The 16,457-nt window shown below is 43.3% G+C and overlaps 2 protein-coding genes across 11 annotated transcripts in view; one reads left to right on the top strand and one right to left on the bottom strand.

The window, feature by feature from the left end:
- Nucleotides 1–11,822, top strand: part of LOC103391545 (titin-like) — a 180,669-nt gene extending 168,847 nt beyond the window's left edge. Inside the window, 13 exon segments of the mRNA XM_025063701.1 lie at nt 1–116; nt 201–503; nt 582–850; nt 953–1,268; nt 1,354–1,659; nt 1,751–2,050; nt 2,130–2,705; nt 2,800–3,105; nt 3,201–3,583; nt 3,700–3,910; nt 4,022–9,799; nt 9,884–10,159; nt 10,507–11,822. The exon segment at nt 1–116 is cut by the window's left edge and continues 184 nt beyond it. Of these exon segments, the coding sequence (XP_024919469.1) occupies nt 1–116; nt 201–503; nt 582–850; nt 953–1,268; nt 1,354–1,659; nt 1,751–2,050; nt 2,130–2,705; nt 2,800–3,105; nt 3,201–3,583; nt 3,700–3,910; nt 4,022–9,799; nt 9,884–10,159; nt 10,507–10,799 (9,433 nt within the window). The 3' untranslated portion in view covers nt 10,800–11,822.
- A 275-nt stretch (nt 11,823–12,097) lies between these two features.
- enox1 (ecto-NOX disulfide-thiol exchanger 1) overlaps nt 12,098–16,457 on the bottom strand; it is a 42,779-nt gene continuing 38,419 nt past the window's right edge. For 8 of the 10 annotated variants that reach the window (XM_025063687.1, XM_025063688.1, XM_025063689.1 and 5 more), the window contains 7 exons: nt 15,860–15,980; nt 15,580–15,764; nt 15,383–15,490; nt 15,173–15,220; nt 14,236–14,335; nt 12,873–12,958; nt 12,098–12,779 (listed from right to left, as the gene is read on the bottom strand). In XM_025063687.1, coding sequence (XP_024919455.1) covers nt 12,627–12,779; nt 12,873–12,958; nt 14,236–14,335; nt 15,173–15,220; nt 15,383–15,490; nt 15,580–15,764; nt 15,860–15,980 — 801 coding nt within the window. In that variant the 3' untranslated portion in view covers nt 12,098–12,626. Of the gene's footprint in view, nt 12,780–12,834; nt 12,959–14,235; nt 14,336–15,172; nt 15,221–15,382; nt 15,491–15,579; nt 15,765–15,859; nt 15,981–16,457 lie in introns of all 10 variants that reach the window. The other 2 variants (XM_025063690.1, XM_008327802.3) reach the window with 2 other exon arrangements.

The raw sequence follows: 16,457 nt of genomic DNA, 5'->3' as shown, positions 1-16,457 counted from the left end.
CTCTTCTGGCCTAGTCGAGGGCCTGGAGTATGAATACCGCATCACTGCTATTAACTCCAGAGGTACCGGGAAACCCAGCGAGAGCTCTGCTATCACTGTTGCCATGGATCCAATCAGTATGTTACCAAAACTTCGTGTTATCGTCTTCTTTTTTTAAAGATTTAATTGTTCTAACCAGGATTATCTGTTTTGTTGACCAGAACCTCCAGGATCTCCTCTTCAGCCTCATGTCACAGACACCACCAGAACTTCTGTCTCATTGGCCTGGTTGCCACCAGAAGAAGAGGGTGGATCTGTGGTCACTGGTTACTTCATTGAGATGCAGAAGGTTGACCAGGTAGAATGGACACTGTGCAACACTACAGCCACAAAGATGTGCGACTACACCCTCACCCACATGCCTCAGGGAGCTGAGTACAAGTTCAGAGTGAGTGCCTGCAATGCAGGTGGCTCTGGAGAACCGGTCGAGTTTCCTGGTGTGGTTAAAGTGCAGGAGATGCTGGGTATGAGATGTTCTGGATTTTGTATTAAGTTTAATGGCTAAAGCTAGATTAACAACAAATTGTATTTTTTTTCCTCAGTATATCCTGACTATGAGCTTGATCGTGTATATGAGGAATGCTATGTGGTGCGGCAAGGTGGAGTTGTCCACCTTTCTGTGCCAATCAAAGGTAAACCCATCCCTATTTGCAAGTGGACCAAGGATGGCCGTGACATCTCACACCGGGCTATGATTGCTACCCATGATGATATCACTGAGCTAGTCATCAAGGAGGCACACAAAGATGACACTGGCACCTATGACTTAGTGCTTGAGAACAAGTGCGGCAGAAAGGCTGTGTACATTAAGGTAACCTTGAAAGAGAATCATGTTTTAAATGAAGATAAAATACTGTTGAAAGTGTTGTTGCATTTTCTTTTATACTGATATTGGTGTATCCACCAACCTCAGGTCAAGGTAATTGGTCGCCCTGATGTCCCAGAAGGTCCTCTAGAATTTGATGACATACAGGCTAGATCTGTTCGTGTCAGCTGGAGGCCACCATCAGATGATGGAGGCTGTGACATCCTGGGATACATAGTGGAAAGACGAGAGGTACCAAAAGCGGCCTGGTACACTGTAGATTCCCGAGTGAAGGAGACTTCCTTGATGGTGAAGGGCCTAAAGGAGAATGTGGAGTATCACTTCAGAGTTTTTGCTGAGAATCAGTTTGGTGCTAGCAGGTCTCTCAAGTCTGATGAATCCGTTACACCAAAGACACCACTGTGTGAGTTTTTCATCTCAACGTATGTTTGTCCTTGGTGCAAAGGTGCTGATTATTTATTTTACTGACGTCCCTTTGTTGTTTGCAGGCCCACCAGAACCTCCCAGCAATCCACCAGAGATCATGGATGTAGCTAAGTCCACTGTGTCTCTCTCATGGGTCCGTCCTCGTGATGATGGAGGCTCCCGTATTACAGGATACTATGTGGAGAGGAGGGAGATGTCCACAGAAAAATGGGTTCGTCACAACAAGACCCACATCACCACTACTATGTACAATGTATGTGGTCTGATCCCAGATGCAGAATACATGTTTAGGGTGATAGCCCAAAATGACATTGGTCAAAGTGAACCTGGTCCCGCTTCAGAGTCTGTGATTTGCAAAGATCCATTTGGTGAGTTCATTTGGAATAACATGTATTTATAGATAATTAAAAAGTTGGTGACTCACAGAATCTTTACGTTCTGTCCTTTTTCTGGTTACAGACAAACCTAGCCAGCCTGGAGAGATTGATATCGTCTCCATCACCAAAGATAGCATTACCATTCATTGGCTCAGACCTGAGCACGATGGAGGCAAAGAGATCCTGGGCTACTGGGTTGAGTTAAGGCAATCAGGAGAAAGCTCCTGGAAAAAATGCAACAAGGAGCGATCCAAAGATCGTCAGTTTACCGTGGGCGGCTTAATGGAAGCCACAGAGTACGAGTTCAGAATCTTTGCTGAAAATGAGGCCGGATTCAGCCGACCAAGGCGCACACCCATGGGCATCAAGACAAGGCTGAGTGGTGAGACATGAGACCTTGTTTAACCAACTGCATGTATAAAAATAGATTATGATTTTCATTGTGTTTTCCTGACTTACAGTTGGCGAGGCTCCAGCCTTAAAGGAAGAAATCCAAGATGTTACCACCAAGCTTGGGGAGTCAGGCACTTTGACCTGTGGCATAATTGGCAGACCTCTACCTGACATCAAATGGTACCGTTTTGGCAAGGAACTTATCCAAAGCCGCAAGTACAAGATGAGCTCAGATGGCCGTAACCACTCCCTGACCATCGTCACGGATGAGCAGGAAGATGAAGGTCTTTATACCTGCAGAGCCGTCAATGAAGCAGGAGAGATTGAAACTAGTGGCAAACTGCGTCTGCAGGCAGCACCACAGTTCCACCCTGGCTTCCCTCTAAAGGAGAAGTACAATGTTGGAGCTGGCACTAGCCTACGTCTGCATGTAGTTTACATTGGACGCCCCATTCCCCAGATTATGTGGTTCTACGGTAAGAAGCCGCTGAACCCATCAGAGAATGTGATCATTGAAAACACAGAAAGCTACACCCACCTGGTAGTGAGAAACGTCCAGAGAAAGACCAATGCTGGACGGTACAAAGTACAGCTCAGCAATGGATTTGGAACCATTGACACATCTCTGCGTGTGGAAATCCAAGGTAAAGTTCACTGTGAAAATTGACAATAATTTATCATATCACAGTAGAGAAAGGCTTATTACTTATTTGACTGTGTTGGATTTTTTTATTACAGATAAACCATGCATCCCAGAGGGTCCTCTGATTGTTGAAGCCCTACTAAAGAGCTCTGTTGTCATCAGCTGGAAAGTTCCCAAGGATGATGGAGGTTCCATGATTAGCAACTATATTGTGGAGAAGTGTGAGGCCAAAGAAGGTGAAAAGTGGCATCTGGTGTCCTCTTCCATCTCTGGCACCACGTGCCGTGTCCCCAACTTGACTGAAAGCGCTGGCTATTACTTCAGAGTCTCTGCACAGAACCAGTATGGTGTCAGTGAGCCTCTGGAGATCCCATCAGTGGTTATCATTAAGAGTCCATTTGGTAAGTCAGTTCACATTTCACTTTTTTACTTTTTTACTTCTAAAAGAAATAAAACTACAGTTATCTGACCACCGTTTTTACTTTGATGGTTTCAGAAAAACCAGGCATTCCACAGCAGCCCTTCATCTTGAGCTACACTAAAGACTCCTGCGTAGTCTGCTGGAAACCGCCAAGCAGCGATGGTGGAGCTAAAATTACGAACTACTATTTGGAGAAACGTGAGAAGAGGCAGAACAAGTGGATGTCCGTAACCAGTAAGAAGACTGTCGAGACAAGCTATGAGGTCATAGGCTTGCTTGAGGGCTTTGAATACGAGTTCAGAGTCAAGTGTGCGAACATGGGTGGTGAGAGTGACTGGAGTGAGATCTCGGAGCCTATCATCCCTAAATCAGACCAGGCTCCACGTGCGCCAGTCTTCAGGGAGGAGATCAGGGATATGACGGTTAAATACCAAGCCAATGCCACCTTTGTTACAAAGGTACATCTTTATTACAGTTGTTGTATATGTAATTATTATGACAACATGGCATCTTTAGTAGACCATAGAGGTTTCAGTATGATAAGTATGATTTAACTTGCTTATTTTGTCACAAGGTGGTTGGACATCCAAGCCCTGTGGTCAAATGGTACCGTAGTGGTAAAGAAGTCCAGGCAGATGGAACCAAGATCAAAACTCTGGAATTCAAAGGAGGATACTACCAGCTTGTTATCACAAATGCTAATGAGGATGATGCTACAGTTTATCAAGTTCGTGCAACCAACCACTCAGGGTCTATCTCAACCACTGCCAACCTGGAGGTGGAAGGTAATGAAATTATGTTTTGCATTCGACTTTGCAGCATTTCATCCAGGAAATAATGTTCATTCATTGTAAAAATAATTACTACTACTATAACAATTTTAATTTTGTTTCCAGTTCCTGCCAAGATTTACCTTCCCAAAGAGCTCCAGGGAATGGGAGCAGTCCACGCTCGCTGTGGTGATCATGTCACAATCAAGATTCCTATCTCTGGCAAACCTGAACCAGCAATCACTTGGCAGAAGGGTCAGGAGGTCCTGTCCAATTCAGCTTACCACCAAGTGATCACCACTAGATCATTCACATCCCTAGTCTTCCAGAAGGGTGTACAAAGGAAAGATACTGGCTATTACACCATTACCGCAAAGAACAGGTTTGGAACAGACAAACAAACTATTGAGGTGAATGTGGTAGACATACCTGATGCTCCACAGGCACTGGTGGTCAGTGAGATTTCACGGGACTCCATTACATTGACATGGGAGCCACCTGTTAGTGACGGTGGAAGTAACATTATAAGCTACATTGTGGAGAAGTGCCCTGCCACTGGTGATAGGTGGATTCGTGCTGGACAAACAACTGATTGCAGCATCACAATCATCAACATATTTGGAAAGACCAAATACCAGTTCCGTGTCCTGGCTGAAAATGAGTTTGGACTGAGTCCTCCTTCTGTGCCAACTGAGCCCATTACTACAAAGGAAGACAAATCTGTGATCAGGAACTATGATGAGGAAGTAGATGAGGCCAGAGAGATTACTAAGGAAGAAGCTCTGTTCTACAAGGTGAAGGAGCTTTCCTCCAAATACATCATTTCTGAGGAGCTGTCCCGCTGTCAGTTTGGTGTGGTCCACCGGTGTGTGGAAATTGCTACTAAAAAGACTTACATGGCGAAGTTCATTAAGGTCAAGGGCACCGACCGTGAATTGGTTCTCAGGGAAATTGAGGCGCTCAATGTTGCAAGACACAAGAACATCATCTATCTTCATGAATACTTTGAAAGTATGGAGGAGATAATCTTGATCTTTGAGTTTATTTCTGGAGGTGACATTTTTGAACGCCTGGGCACCAGCCAATTCGAACTAACAGAGCAAGAAATTGTTTGTTATCTGAGACAAGTCTGCTCTGCACTCAAGCTTTTGCACAGCAGCAACTTTGGCCACTTTGATATCCGCCCAGACAACATTGTCTACACCACAAGAAGAAGCACCACAATTAAGATAATAGAGATGGGCCAGGCTAGGCTTCTGGTGCCAGGAGAAAACATAAGAATGCTGTTCTCAGCTCCTGAGTACTGTGCTCCAGAAGTCCACCGCCATGATGTGATCACAACAGCTACTGATATGTGGTCTGTCGGTGTTATGGCCTACGTTCTGCTCTCTGGTCTAAATCCATTTGCTGCAGAGTCTACTACAAAGATGATTGAGAACATCTCCAACTGTGAGTACATATTTGATAGTGAAGCATTTAAGGACATTAGCCTCGAGGCCATGGACTTTGTAGACAGACTCCTAGTCAAGAACGCGAAACTGCGTATGACTGCCCATGAAGCTTTGGAGCACCCATGGCTCAAGATGAAGATTGAGCATGTCAGCAGCAAAGTCATCAGGACACTAAGACACAGAAGGTACTACCAGACTCTGGTTAAGAGGGTGGATACCATTGTATCAGCAGCTCGTGTGGCCTATGGAGGTGCCTTCAAAAACCAAAGAGGCCTGGCGGTGGGCAAAGTTAAGATTGGAACTGAGTACCATGGCCTCCGCTCCGGTCCGGTTATGCATGCCTCAGCAGAAGTTGGTGGCCATGTCAGGTTCACTTGCAGCATTGCAAACTACAGCAAAAGCACACAGGTTACTTGGTACTTCGGAAATCGTCAGCTTCACCCAAGTCCAAAGTATGAGATTACATACAGTAACGGTTTTGCCAGTATCTACGTGAAAGACATTGAAGAGAGTGATGATGGCATATATAGATGTAAGGTAGTCAGTGATGAAGGAGAGGACAGCGCTTATGGAGAACTCTTTGTTGAAACAGTGAGGAGCATCAGAGAGCACTTCATCAGTCGCACTGTCAGGAAACTGAGAAGGAGAGTTGACAGAACTATGATCCTCCAGAGACCACCAGAGTTCACCCTGCCTCTTTACAATACAACTGCCTACATTGGCGAAGATGTTCGTTTTGGTGTCACCATCACTGTGCACCCAGATCCCCATGTCACCTGGTTTAAGAATGGAGAAAGAATTATCCCCATGCATGACGAAAGCAAGTACACCTTTACCATTGATAAGGGTCTGTATCAGCTGATGATTCACAATGTGAATGCCAGTGATGATGCGGAGTACACTGTCATGGCCCGCAATAAATTCGGAGAAGACAGCTGTGCAGCCCGCCTCACTGTGATACCCCATCCAGTGACGGAAGATACCATGAGGCCTATGTTCAAACGCCTGCTGGCTAATGTTGAATGTGTGGAGGGAGAAAGCGTTCACTTTGAACTTAGGATCTCAGGAATCCCAACTCCAACTCTGAAGTGGGAGAAGGATGGTAAACCTTTACAGTTCAGTTCCAAGGTCATTGTAATTCAAGAAGACATCGGCCACTATATCCTGCACATCAGAGAGACTCTGCTTGACGACTCAGGCGTGTACAAAGTCACAGCAAGCAACTGTGCTGGCTCTGAAAGTTGCCAGGCCACACTGAAGGTTGACCGCATCTTCTATGTAAGAAGAGAGTATAAGACAGAGGAGGAGAAGTACATGCACATTCAGAAGCAGATTGAAAAGACCAACAAACTAGCCCAACACATTGCAGCCACGGAGGAACTGGTAGCTTTCAATCCCACTGCGCAGGAAGCACTTAAGTTCGCTGCAGAGATGTACAAACCTGCAGTGAGCACTAAACACGTGGAAGGTGAGTTTGACATCAGAGTGGTGAAGTCTGAAACCAAAAAGCTTGAGGAAGAGAGGAGAATCTTTATGCCATATGAGATACCTGAGCCTGTAGTCCATGATCCTAGAGATCTGAATGAAGATAAGACTATTAAGCAGTTTGTACCTTTGTCAGAAATGAAGTGGTACAGGAAGCTTAGAGACCAGTATGAGATTCCAGAGAGGATGGAAAAGATCGTGCAGAAGAGGCAGAGACGTATCCGTCTGTCCAGGTGGGAACAGTTCTATGTAATGCCCCTCCCAAGAATCACAGACCAGTACAGGCCCAGATGGCGTATATCAAAACTCACCCTGGATGACCTAGAGACTGTCAGACCTGCACGCCGTTCACCCACTCCAGAATCTGAGGTATCCTTCAAATCCAGAAGGAGATCTCTGGGAGATCTTAGCGAGGAACGGATGTCTGTGGACGACTACCTGTCGAGGAAGAGGGAAGAGGAGGAGAAAATGATGCTTGAGGATGAGCTGGAACTTGGTTTTTCTGCCTCTCCAGTTCGTAGCCCTGTCCGAATGGAGGTCCGAGTTGCTGAGCGTGTTGAGCGAACCCATGAGGCCAGACAGGAGGTGGTCGAAGTTGAACAGACCAAGAAAAAACGGACAATTTCTCAATTCATGAGGAGGCGGCGGTCATTGTCTCCCACATATATTGAGTTAATGCGTCCAGTTTCAGAGCTAATTAGACAAACACGGGTCCGACCTCCTGTGGACTTAGATGAAGGCGTAGTGGAAAGGAGGTCCCCCACACCTGAAAGAACCCGACCACGCTCCCCAAGTCCCATTAGATCTGTTGAAAGGTCGTCCCGCTCCTCCTCCAGGTTTGAGCGATCTGCCCGCTTTGACATCATGTCCCGCTATGAGGCAAGAAAGGCTGCTCTTAAGTCTGAGACTAAGTATCAGGTTGTGACCCAAACTCCTTTCAGCCTTGACCATGCTCCCAGAGTGACTCTCAGAATGCGGTCTCATCGCATACCTATCGGTCAAGAAACCAAATTCACCCTGAACATCCAGGCAAAACCTGAAGCTGAAGTCCAGTGGTTCCATAATGGAAGTGCAATTTCTGAAAGAAGCAACAAGCACATTTTCTCCAACATGAGTGGTGTTTTGTCCATTACTATTCTGAACTGTCAAGACGAAGACAGTGGCACCTACCGCTGTGTGTGCTCCAACACCAAGGGAGAAGCTTCTGATTATGCTACTTTGGATGTATCTGGGACTGGTTACACCACCTTCTCTTCACGCCGCAGAGATGAGGAAGTTACAAAAGTGAATGTTCCTGAAGTAAGTCGGATTGACCACTATCACGCCACCCACTTCAAATCTGGTTACGCCTCCCAGAGCCACTTTGCGGTGGAGGAGAGCAAGACCAAGTTAGTAGAGACTGAGGAAGTTGTCACACGTGAACAATACGCCGCTTCCTCTGAAAGGTTCTCCTCTGCTGAGAGGTACGACTCGTCGATCAAGTACTCATCTGCTGAGTACCTCTCGTCCGACTCCTCCTTTTCTTCTGAAAAGTTTGCTCTGAAGCACACCATAGGCGAAGCCAGACAGAAGACTGCCTCTGCTGTTGCTGAAGTGGTTTCTGTTGAAAAGACAAAGCCTGCTCGCCCAGCCAAGATCCTAACAAAGCCTCAGTCTATGACTGTGACAGAGGGAGAGTCAGCTAGGTTCTTCTGTGATATTGACGGAGAACCTGCACCCAGCGTAACCTGGAGGCATGAGAGCAGGACTATAGTATCATCTCACAATGTGCAGGTCACCACCACTCAGTACAAGTCAAGTCTGGAGATTTACTCTGTGACCTCATCAGATGAGGGGATCTACACTGTAGTGGTAGAAAACTCAGAAGGTAGACAGGAAGCTCAGTTTACTTTAACCATCCACAGAGCAGCTCTTATAGAAGAGGTCAAAGTCATCACATCAACTGAAGTTTCATCACCTGCACCCTCTGTGACATCCCCTATTCCAAAATCACCTGAACCCAGTGTCAAGTCTCTAGAACCTACTTTGAAGTCTCCGGAACCTGCTGTCAAGTCTCCAGAACCTACTGTGAAGTCTCCAGAACCTACTGTGAAGTCTCCAGAACCTGCTGTGAAGTCTCCAGAACCTACTGTCAAGTCTCCAGAACCTACTGTGAAGTCTCCAGAACCTACTGTGAAATCTCCAGAGCCAAGTGTCAAGTCTCCAGAACCTACTGTGAAATCTCCAGAACCAAGTGTCAAGTCTCCTGCACCAGGTGTCAAGTCTCCTGCACCAGGTGTCAAGTCTCCTGCACCAACTCCACCCTCTCCAGCACCTGGTGTAAAATCGCCAGCTCCTACTGGTGTGAAATCTCCAGAGCCTAGACTCAAGTCACCAATTTCTGATGAGGCGAAAACTTTACGTGGTGTCAAATCTCCTGAGCCTAAGACCCTAAGAGGGTTAAAGTCACCAGAACCTGCCGGAATCAAATCACCAAGAGGCATCAAGACCCCAGAGCCAGCAGGGATCAAATCTCCAAGGGCCCTAAAGTCTCCTGAGCCTCAGGAATTAAAATCACCTCTAAGGGTGAAGTCTCCTACTCCAACCTTGGGCCCCAAGAGGATTGTGTCCCCCCCAACTGTCAAATCTCCGACTCCGAAACCTCCAAAGATCCTAAATCAGCTGACAGCAGTAGCCTGTGAAGGCTCTGTGCAGATGACCTGCGTCTGTGAGACCTGTGTTAAGGAGGTGGTATGGTACGTCAATGGAAAGAAACTTTTGCAGAGCAGTCACTTTGAGATGCAGCACTCTGGAGGCACTTGCAACCTCCTTATTCACAACCTGACAGACAGTGATCAAGGAGAGTATGTCTGCGAGATGACATCAGAGGGAGGGGTCAGCAAATCGTCCTTCTCCTTCACTGGACAAGTGTTCCAGTCTGTTCGCATGCAGCTCACTGCCTACAAAGAGCAGCAGCTGACACAGCAAGGTGATCTTTTCAAACCCACTACTACAATACATTTCTTGATGTTTTGAGGATTTGTATGTTTAATGTCTTCTAAACAATCCACAGGATCAATGTTGGTGAGTCAGAAGGAATCATCTTCCAAGAGCTCAGCCATGATGATGAGGAAAGAAATGCACACAGCGGAGGAGTCCTCTTCCTTTTCTTCCTCTTCCCAGCAGGCAATGATGTCTTCCCTGATGGGGTCTAGCTCCTTTAGCAGCACAGCAGCCAATATAAAGTTTGAGACCATGTCCATGTCCAGTATGTCCTCAGTTACATCCGAGTCGTACGCAATGAGCTCTAGCAGTCTCGCAGAGATGGGTTCCTCATTCAGAACCATTGGTAAGTTGCTATTTCAGATTGTTTCAGTTTTTGTTTAACTTAGTAGCACAAATTCAGTTTCAGTAGGTGGCCATAGGTGGTCACAAATTCAGTTTCAGTAGGTGGCCATGGTGGCGGTGTGGCAGGTGTTGGACTTTCATACCCTTATTCCACTTTAGTGATCCGGTTTTCATCTGGAAATAAAGTGCTAATATCACTTTGTAAATAATTGTTACGCAACTGCAACATTTAAAAACTTTTCAACAAGCTACAAGCTAGTGCTAGCAAGCAAACAAGATGTCAAGAGAACTACCTTTTGACTTATCAAAACTCAGCATGTATTTTTTTTTTTTCTTCCTGGTTTCCAGGTTCGGCTCCCAGGATCGAAGCTCTCCCAGAGGACATTAGCATTGAACCAGGCAAAGTCCTGACAGTTACATGTGCCTTTTCCGGTGACGCCAAAACCATTGAATGGTCCCGTAGTGGCAGACCAATCGAGGTGACAGCAGGTGGACGCTTCCATATAGAGACCACTGAGGACCTAACCACCCTCATCATTACCGGTGTCAAGGAGCAAGACGCCGGAACCTACACCCTGAAACTGTCCAATGAGCTTGGATCAGATACAGCAACTGTTCACATTAGCATTCGATCAGTGTAAAAATGAAACCTATAGCTTTTTATTTTCCCCCTTTTCCTCTTCTTCCATGCCTTTTTATTTATTATTTTAGGCGAAAGAATCAATGCGGTGAAGATCTCAATTTCTGTTCTTGTAAATATGAAGTATTTTTGTACCAAACGTGACGTTAATTTTTGCCTGACTAGACTACAGTCTAACGTTGTTATGAAATGTGGATAAATATGACTGAGGATTTTATTACCTCAGGCTTCTGTGACATGTACATAATGTATATAGCCGACTTTAACGGTTATGGGAGAAAATGTATTGGTTGTAATTAATGACAAAGTGAAAATGAAAAGTGTTTTAACTGGAGAAAGTTCTAGTCTTGAACGAATACCCTGTTAAACTAGAGAAACTAAAACTCTGTGCCTCAACTATTATGTTGAAGTCTTAAGATAGCCTCAGCAGGTAGAGAGGCTCCCTGCTGATGTTTCCTTGATCCGAGACGGAATTATCCAAACCCAAGCACGAGATCCTGAGCACTGTTTGCATCTACCCTCATGTAAGCAGTGCGACTAGACCTCGTGCCACGTCTGATGAAGTCATCAAAACCCTTTTACATGACATGCTCACAGTGCGAGCGGCCTGCACTCCCTGAGCTATAATGTTTCTTTTAATTATATTTTTTTTGTTTTATTTTTTTTTTTTGGTTCTCTGCCTCTGGCGAACAACCAATTCCATCGGCTGCTCCAAAAAAATTGTACCACCAAACCTGACCAATCACATTACACTAAGGAGAGCTGCTGTGATGCGGTTGTTCACAGAGACAGGGCCATTTATGGAGGACCTGCAGTGTGTTTGTGTGTTAGTTTGTAGTAGTTCACCTGTCGATTAGGCAGGGGCAATGCTAAGCACCAAAGCCTCAGCAGAAAGAGGCACGGTCGCCCTTGTGTTTTTGGTTTTGATGAAAGTTAGTAATTGTAGTTGTGACTAATTTCCGCAGCCTCCTTGAATTGTCTCCAATTATTGGTTTAATAAAGCATGATGATCAGCACATCCCAAGTCTGAATACTGATTCTTTTTTTTTTTTGACATTTCATTCAGGTCTTTGTATACCTTGGGAGGTTGTCAGGAGCATAAGATTTTTATCATATCTTGGACACAGCGTAGACATACTAGAACAGAAACTCCAAAAAATGTCATATTTGGATATGTCAAAATATCACCAGAAGAAGCAAGACTATAGTCTTACTATTGTGAAAAAAAATTAAAGTTGGGTTTAAAGTTGGTTTTAAAGTTAATTTAAATTTAAAGTAAATTTAAAGGGCTTGGTACCTTCCAGTGGATTCAGCACCTGCAGGAAGGTTTAGGGGGTTGGTACGGTGCAGTGTGATTTGGGTGGCGACTGCTGCCATAATTGGTATAATTGGTAAAAATGGAACATAAATGATGTGGGGTTAAAGTATTACACACTAAAGTTTTATTTTCTTTACTTAAAAAAACAAAACCGACTGTTGACACTGTTAAATCATAAATAATAAAAACAAATAAGACGTTCTGATGCTTCAGGGCAAAAGAAGCAGCAGGTCAGAGGTTCAAAATCCCCTTTGTCACTTTTCCCCCCATTCTCAAATGTTAAAAAAACAAGGCCAAAGTGAGTTCATGAAAACAACGTTTGTCCGTGTTCAAACTGGAGGTGCTTTCAAAGGTTTCCAAAAAAAAGACTTTTCAACCTACTTAAAATGGAGGAAGTCCATGTCAGCAAGGCCTCCAGGTTCCTGATTGGTGGATACGGTCAATGCTTCTCCTCATTTGGCTTTGGTTTAACCACCTCGGGTCACATGTCCAGCTGCCAGTTGGTTGGAGTCAAGTACGACGTTGCCTTGTCATCACGGAACCTAATCCCTCAAATCCACAAAACTTCCATCTTTTCTCCAATGTGGCGCCGACACCGCTCAGCTCCTGACGGAACATGGAGGGAAGGCGGAGCATGAGACGTTCAATCTCCACCCCTGAGACCTGATTGGATAAGAGATGAGCGTAACATTAAGTTCTGTGTTTCATGAAGCTGTACCTGTGGCAGCAAAGCCTTGTCTGGTGATCTGGTTTTACCTTGGAGTCCAATCTGTGAATGTATGACTCTAAATATTCCAAGTTTGCTCCAAACGGATGAACATGGAGGAAAGTGGAGATGATGCCTGAGAAAAAAGGGAAAAAGAGAAAAATAATATTTTCCACCCATTTCCTGCTTTACTGTGATGTGTAGTTGTGTTAGAAGAAACCCCCTCTTCTTTAAAATAATATTTAACTATGTTTGGCTAAATGTTTGCATTTAGCCAAACATAGTTAAATGCATAGCATGCATTTTTTTAGCTATACCTTTTTCTTCGGACTATAAGACAATTTTTTTCATCCTTTGGCTGGGTTTAAGACTTAAATATTAAAATATATAATATTACATTTGTATCACAGTGACAGCCGCTAGAGGGCACTCTAGGCTTGTGTATCAGTATCTGCTACTCTTGTACCACTGAAAATGTACATGTTTGTTATTTTCACACTGACAGCCACTAGAGGGCACTCTAGGCTTATGTACCATATCTGCTACTCCTAGAATATATAGAGCGATTTATATACTGTATATGTTTTTTTCTTCTCCATTATGCATTTTTTGGCTGGTGAGTCTTATAGTCCGAAAAATACGGTAACTCTTTGCTGTTTTGTCTTATGCCAAATAACTCAACACAATTAAATAGCCAAGAACTTTGGATTTTTACAAAAAAAAAGCCAAAAATAAAAAAGTACCTGGAAGCTTTTGCATACAATTAAATACTGTTGACTCACATCTTAAGAAAATACCCAAAATAAATTGTCAAATATCTCTTTGTAAATAAGCCTGCTGCTCCTGTAAAAAGTCTCCCTTATATTTAAAAAATATTATTAAAAATAATTAAGAGATACCCTAATAATAGTTTGAGATCTTGAAATAAAGGTAAAGATTAACAAAAATTATAAAGGGTAAAGGGGTGATATTACACTGCTGCACCGAATCTCTGCAGCTTAGGTTTCGTTTCCTGGATTTCTGAAGTGAAACATTGGCAGCAGCAACGGGGGCCTGTGGGATATCTTTTAACAGAAACCCCTCGTATGGAACAGTGCCACCATAAGCATAGGAGGTTAAGCAGTATTTCATGGATCAATACACAAAGTCTTTGGTACAAAATCCTACAGTAAACAGAGAAAAATAGCTGCTTTTCTTTCCAATTTGTTTCCGGAAAAAAATGATCACAAATCAGCACGAAAGCCTTCTAATATATTTTAGGCTAACGTTGTTTTATTTTTAATTTAATCCCATTTTTTTAAGATGGTCTTATTCTTAATTTTAGCAATTTTAACCAGAGTTAGACTTTGAATTTATTTCAGCAAAAAAAAGCTAAAATGAACTGAATACATCAGTATTCATGATTTCTGTTACCCAGCAGCAGAGCTTCTTTCTCTGACGTGACTCCAACTCTTGAGACGACATTATTCCTTCTGATTCTGCTGTCGAGGAGAGGCGGCGCACAAGAGGTCTCCTGTATTCACACACATACACAAACATGCATTGTAAATGTATATATAAATGAACCTTTTTTTTGGCAAAATTATGTACAGTGGAACCTTGGTTGTGGAAATTTCCCTTTTCGAACAAATCGGTTGTCGAACAAAATTATGAACTTAAAATTGCCCCGGTTGCTGAACTATTGTCTGATTTTGCCGGTATTTCTTGCGCTGTGCCATTTCTCTTATAATTTCTTATTCCATAAATCAACATAAGAAAGGTGAAAAGAGGGAGGAGAAGGAGTGAGAACAACAATAAAAGAGAAAAAAGATTATACGAAAGCATGAGAATGACGCTCGTGTTTCAGATCTGGCTTAGCAAAGTTGTTGATTTGTACCATCATTCAGAAGAAGGAAGCAATTAAAGAAGCTAAGGTTGCCAAAGAAGTGACTATGATCACCAAGCAAAGATCTCAGACATTAGAAGAAGTGGAAAAGTTGCTACAGATCAACGGATCAACGAAAAGCAGTTTGCCTACGACAGTATTTCAGAGACAATAATTTGTGAGGAAGAGAAGGGAACATTGAGCAATCACGACTCCTCAGCACCGGTAAGGATGACTGAAATTGCCTTTCCAATTTATAGCTTTATTCAGGTTGTGTTTATCTTTTTTGTTAGCTCTAATTATTTCCATTGGTTTCGTGTATGAGGCTGTACACAAAATACCGTTGAAAAGGTTTGAACTTTTGGAAGGTTTCAAACTTTTCCGTTCACTAATGGCCTTCAAGAACAAATTACAAAGTTTTTAAACCGAGGTTCCACTGGATTTGTAGTGGGGTTTTTTTTGTTTGTTTGTTTGTTTGTTTTTTACCATATCGTGGACTTCTGCTTCAATGCTTTCCCTCCCATCCATCAACAGCTGCGACAGAGACATTTCATTGAATTGAACAGATTTAAAGGGATTCGTGTTGAAACTGTTCACTGTAGTAAATCAAATCTGTGTGTTGTTCACCTCTATTTGAGATATGCCTTTATACATAAACATGAAGTCGTGTTCTCTGGTCTAAGACCTAAGTCTTACCCTCTCTCGCAGAGCAAGCACTTCGCCCTCCAGCTGTCGATGCTCCTCCCTTGCCTGCTCTAGTTCCGCCTCTTTGCACTTGAGTTTATCCTGCAGACTTACGAGCTGCTGCATGACCAAAGAAACAACAAGAGCTCCATCAATCAGAGAATTGAAATTCTTCCGTATCATTTTAGGGTAAGCGTTGAAGAACATACGTGCTGCAAGTCCATCATGCCCTGCTGCAGCTGCTGCATCTGGAGCTCGGGCCTGTACAGCCCCTGCTCTTTTGTCAGCAGGTCCACCTCAGTTCTGTACGAGTCCAGTTGCCAACGCAATGAGTCATTCTCCTCGCTCAGGGATGCTTGATCTGGAGACGAAGATGTCCACAGCCCTGAAAGCACTGTAAATACAGGACATGTAATAACAGGAGGACTTCATGAATAAATAAACAGACCTTTAAATTGAAATATGAAATAAAGAAATGTCCAATCCTACCATTGTTGTTGTGGGTGCAGAGCCTCTTTCTAGGATTCTCTTCCAAATCTTCATCGGACTTCTCTGTCTCCTCCTCACGTCTGATGTCCATGATTTCTTCACTGTGAGCATTTCTCAGCTCCTGCATCACCAACAGATGGCAGTACAGACACAAGGAAAAAAAAAAGTGTTAATTTTACATTAAAAAAATGTATGCTGCACTAAAACGCCATTTCAGGTTTTTGCTAATGTTTTCCACTGTTGGACTTTACCAAGAGGAAATCAATGTTTTAATTTAACTGGGACATTGGATCAAATCAGGGTTACACAAATACAAAAAAATGTCCAAAGTCAAAGGTCCAGGGAGAGAGGAGGAGGGCGACTCAGTGTCATAATACCCACAAGCCATAATATTGTCATAGTCAAATCTAAATGTCCTTTAGATTCAAACAAAAACATACATACATATATATACATATATATACATACATATATATACATATATATACATACATATATATACATATATATACATACATATATATACATATATATACATACATATATATACATATATATATATACATATATACATATACATATATATATATATATATAT

This window comes from Cynoglossus semilaevis, chromosome 16, assembly GCF_000523025.1.
Source record: "Cynoglossus semilaevis isolate Cse_v1.0 chromosome 16, Cse_v1.0, whole genome shotgun sequence".
NCBI lineage: Eukaryota > Metazoa > Chordata > Actinopteri > Pleuronectiformes > Cynoglossidae > Cynoglossus > Cynoglossus semilaevis.
Note: the sequence above shows the minus strand (reverse complement) of the source record. Positions and strands in the feature narration are given on the sequence as shown.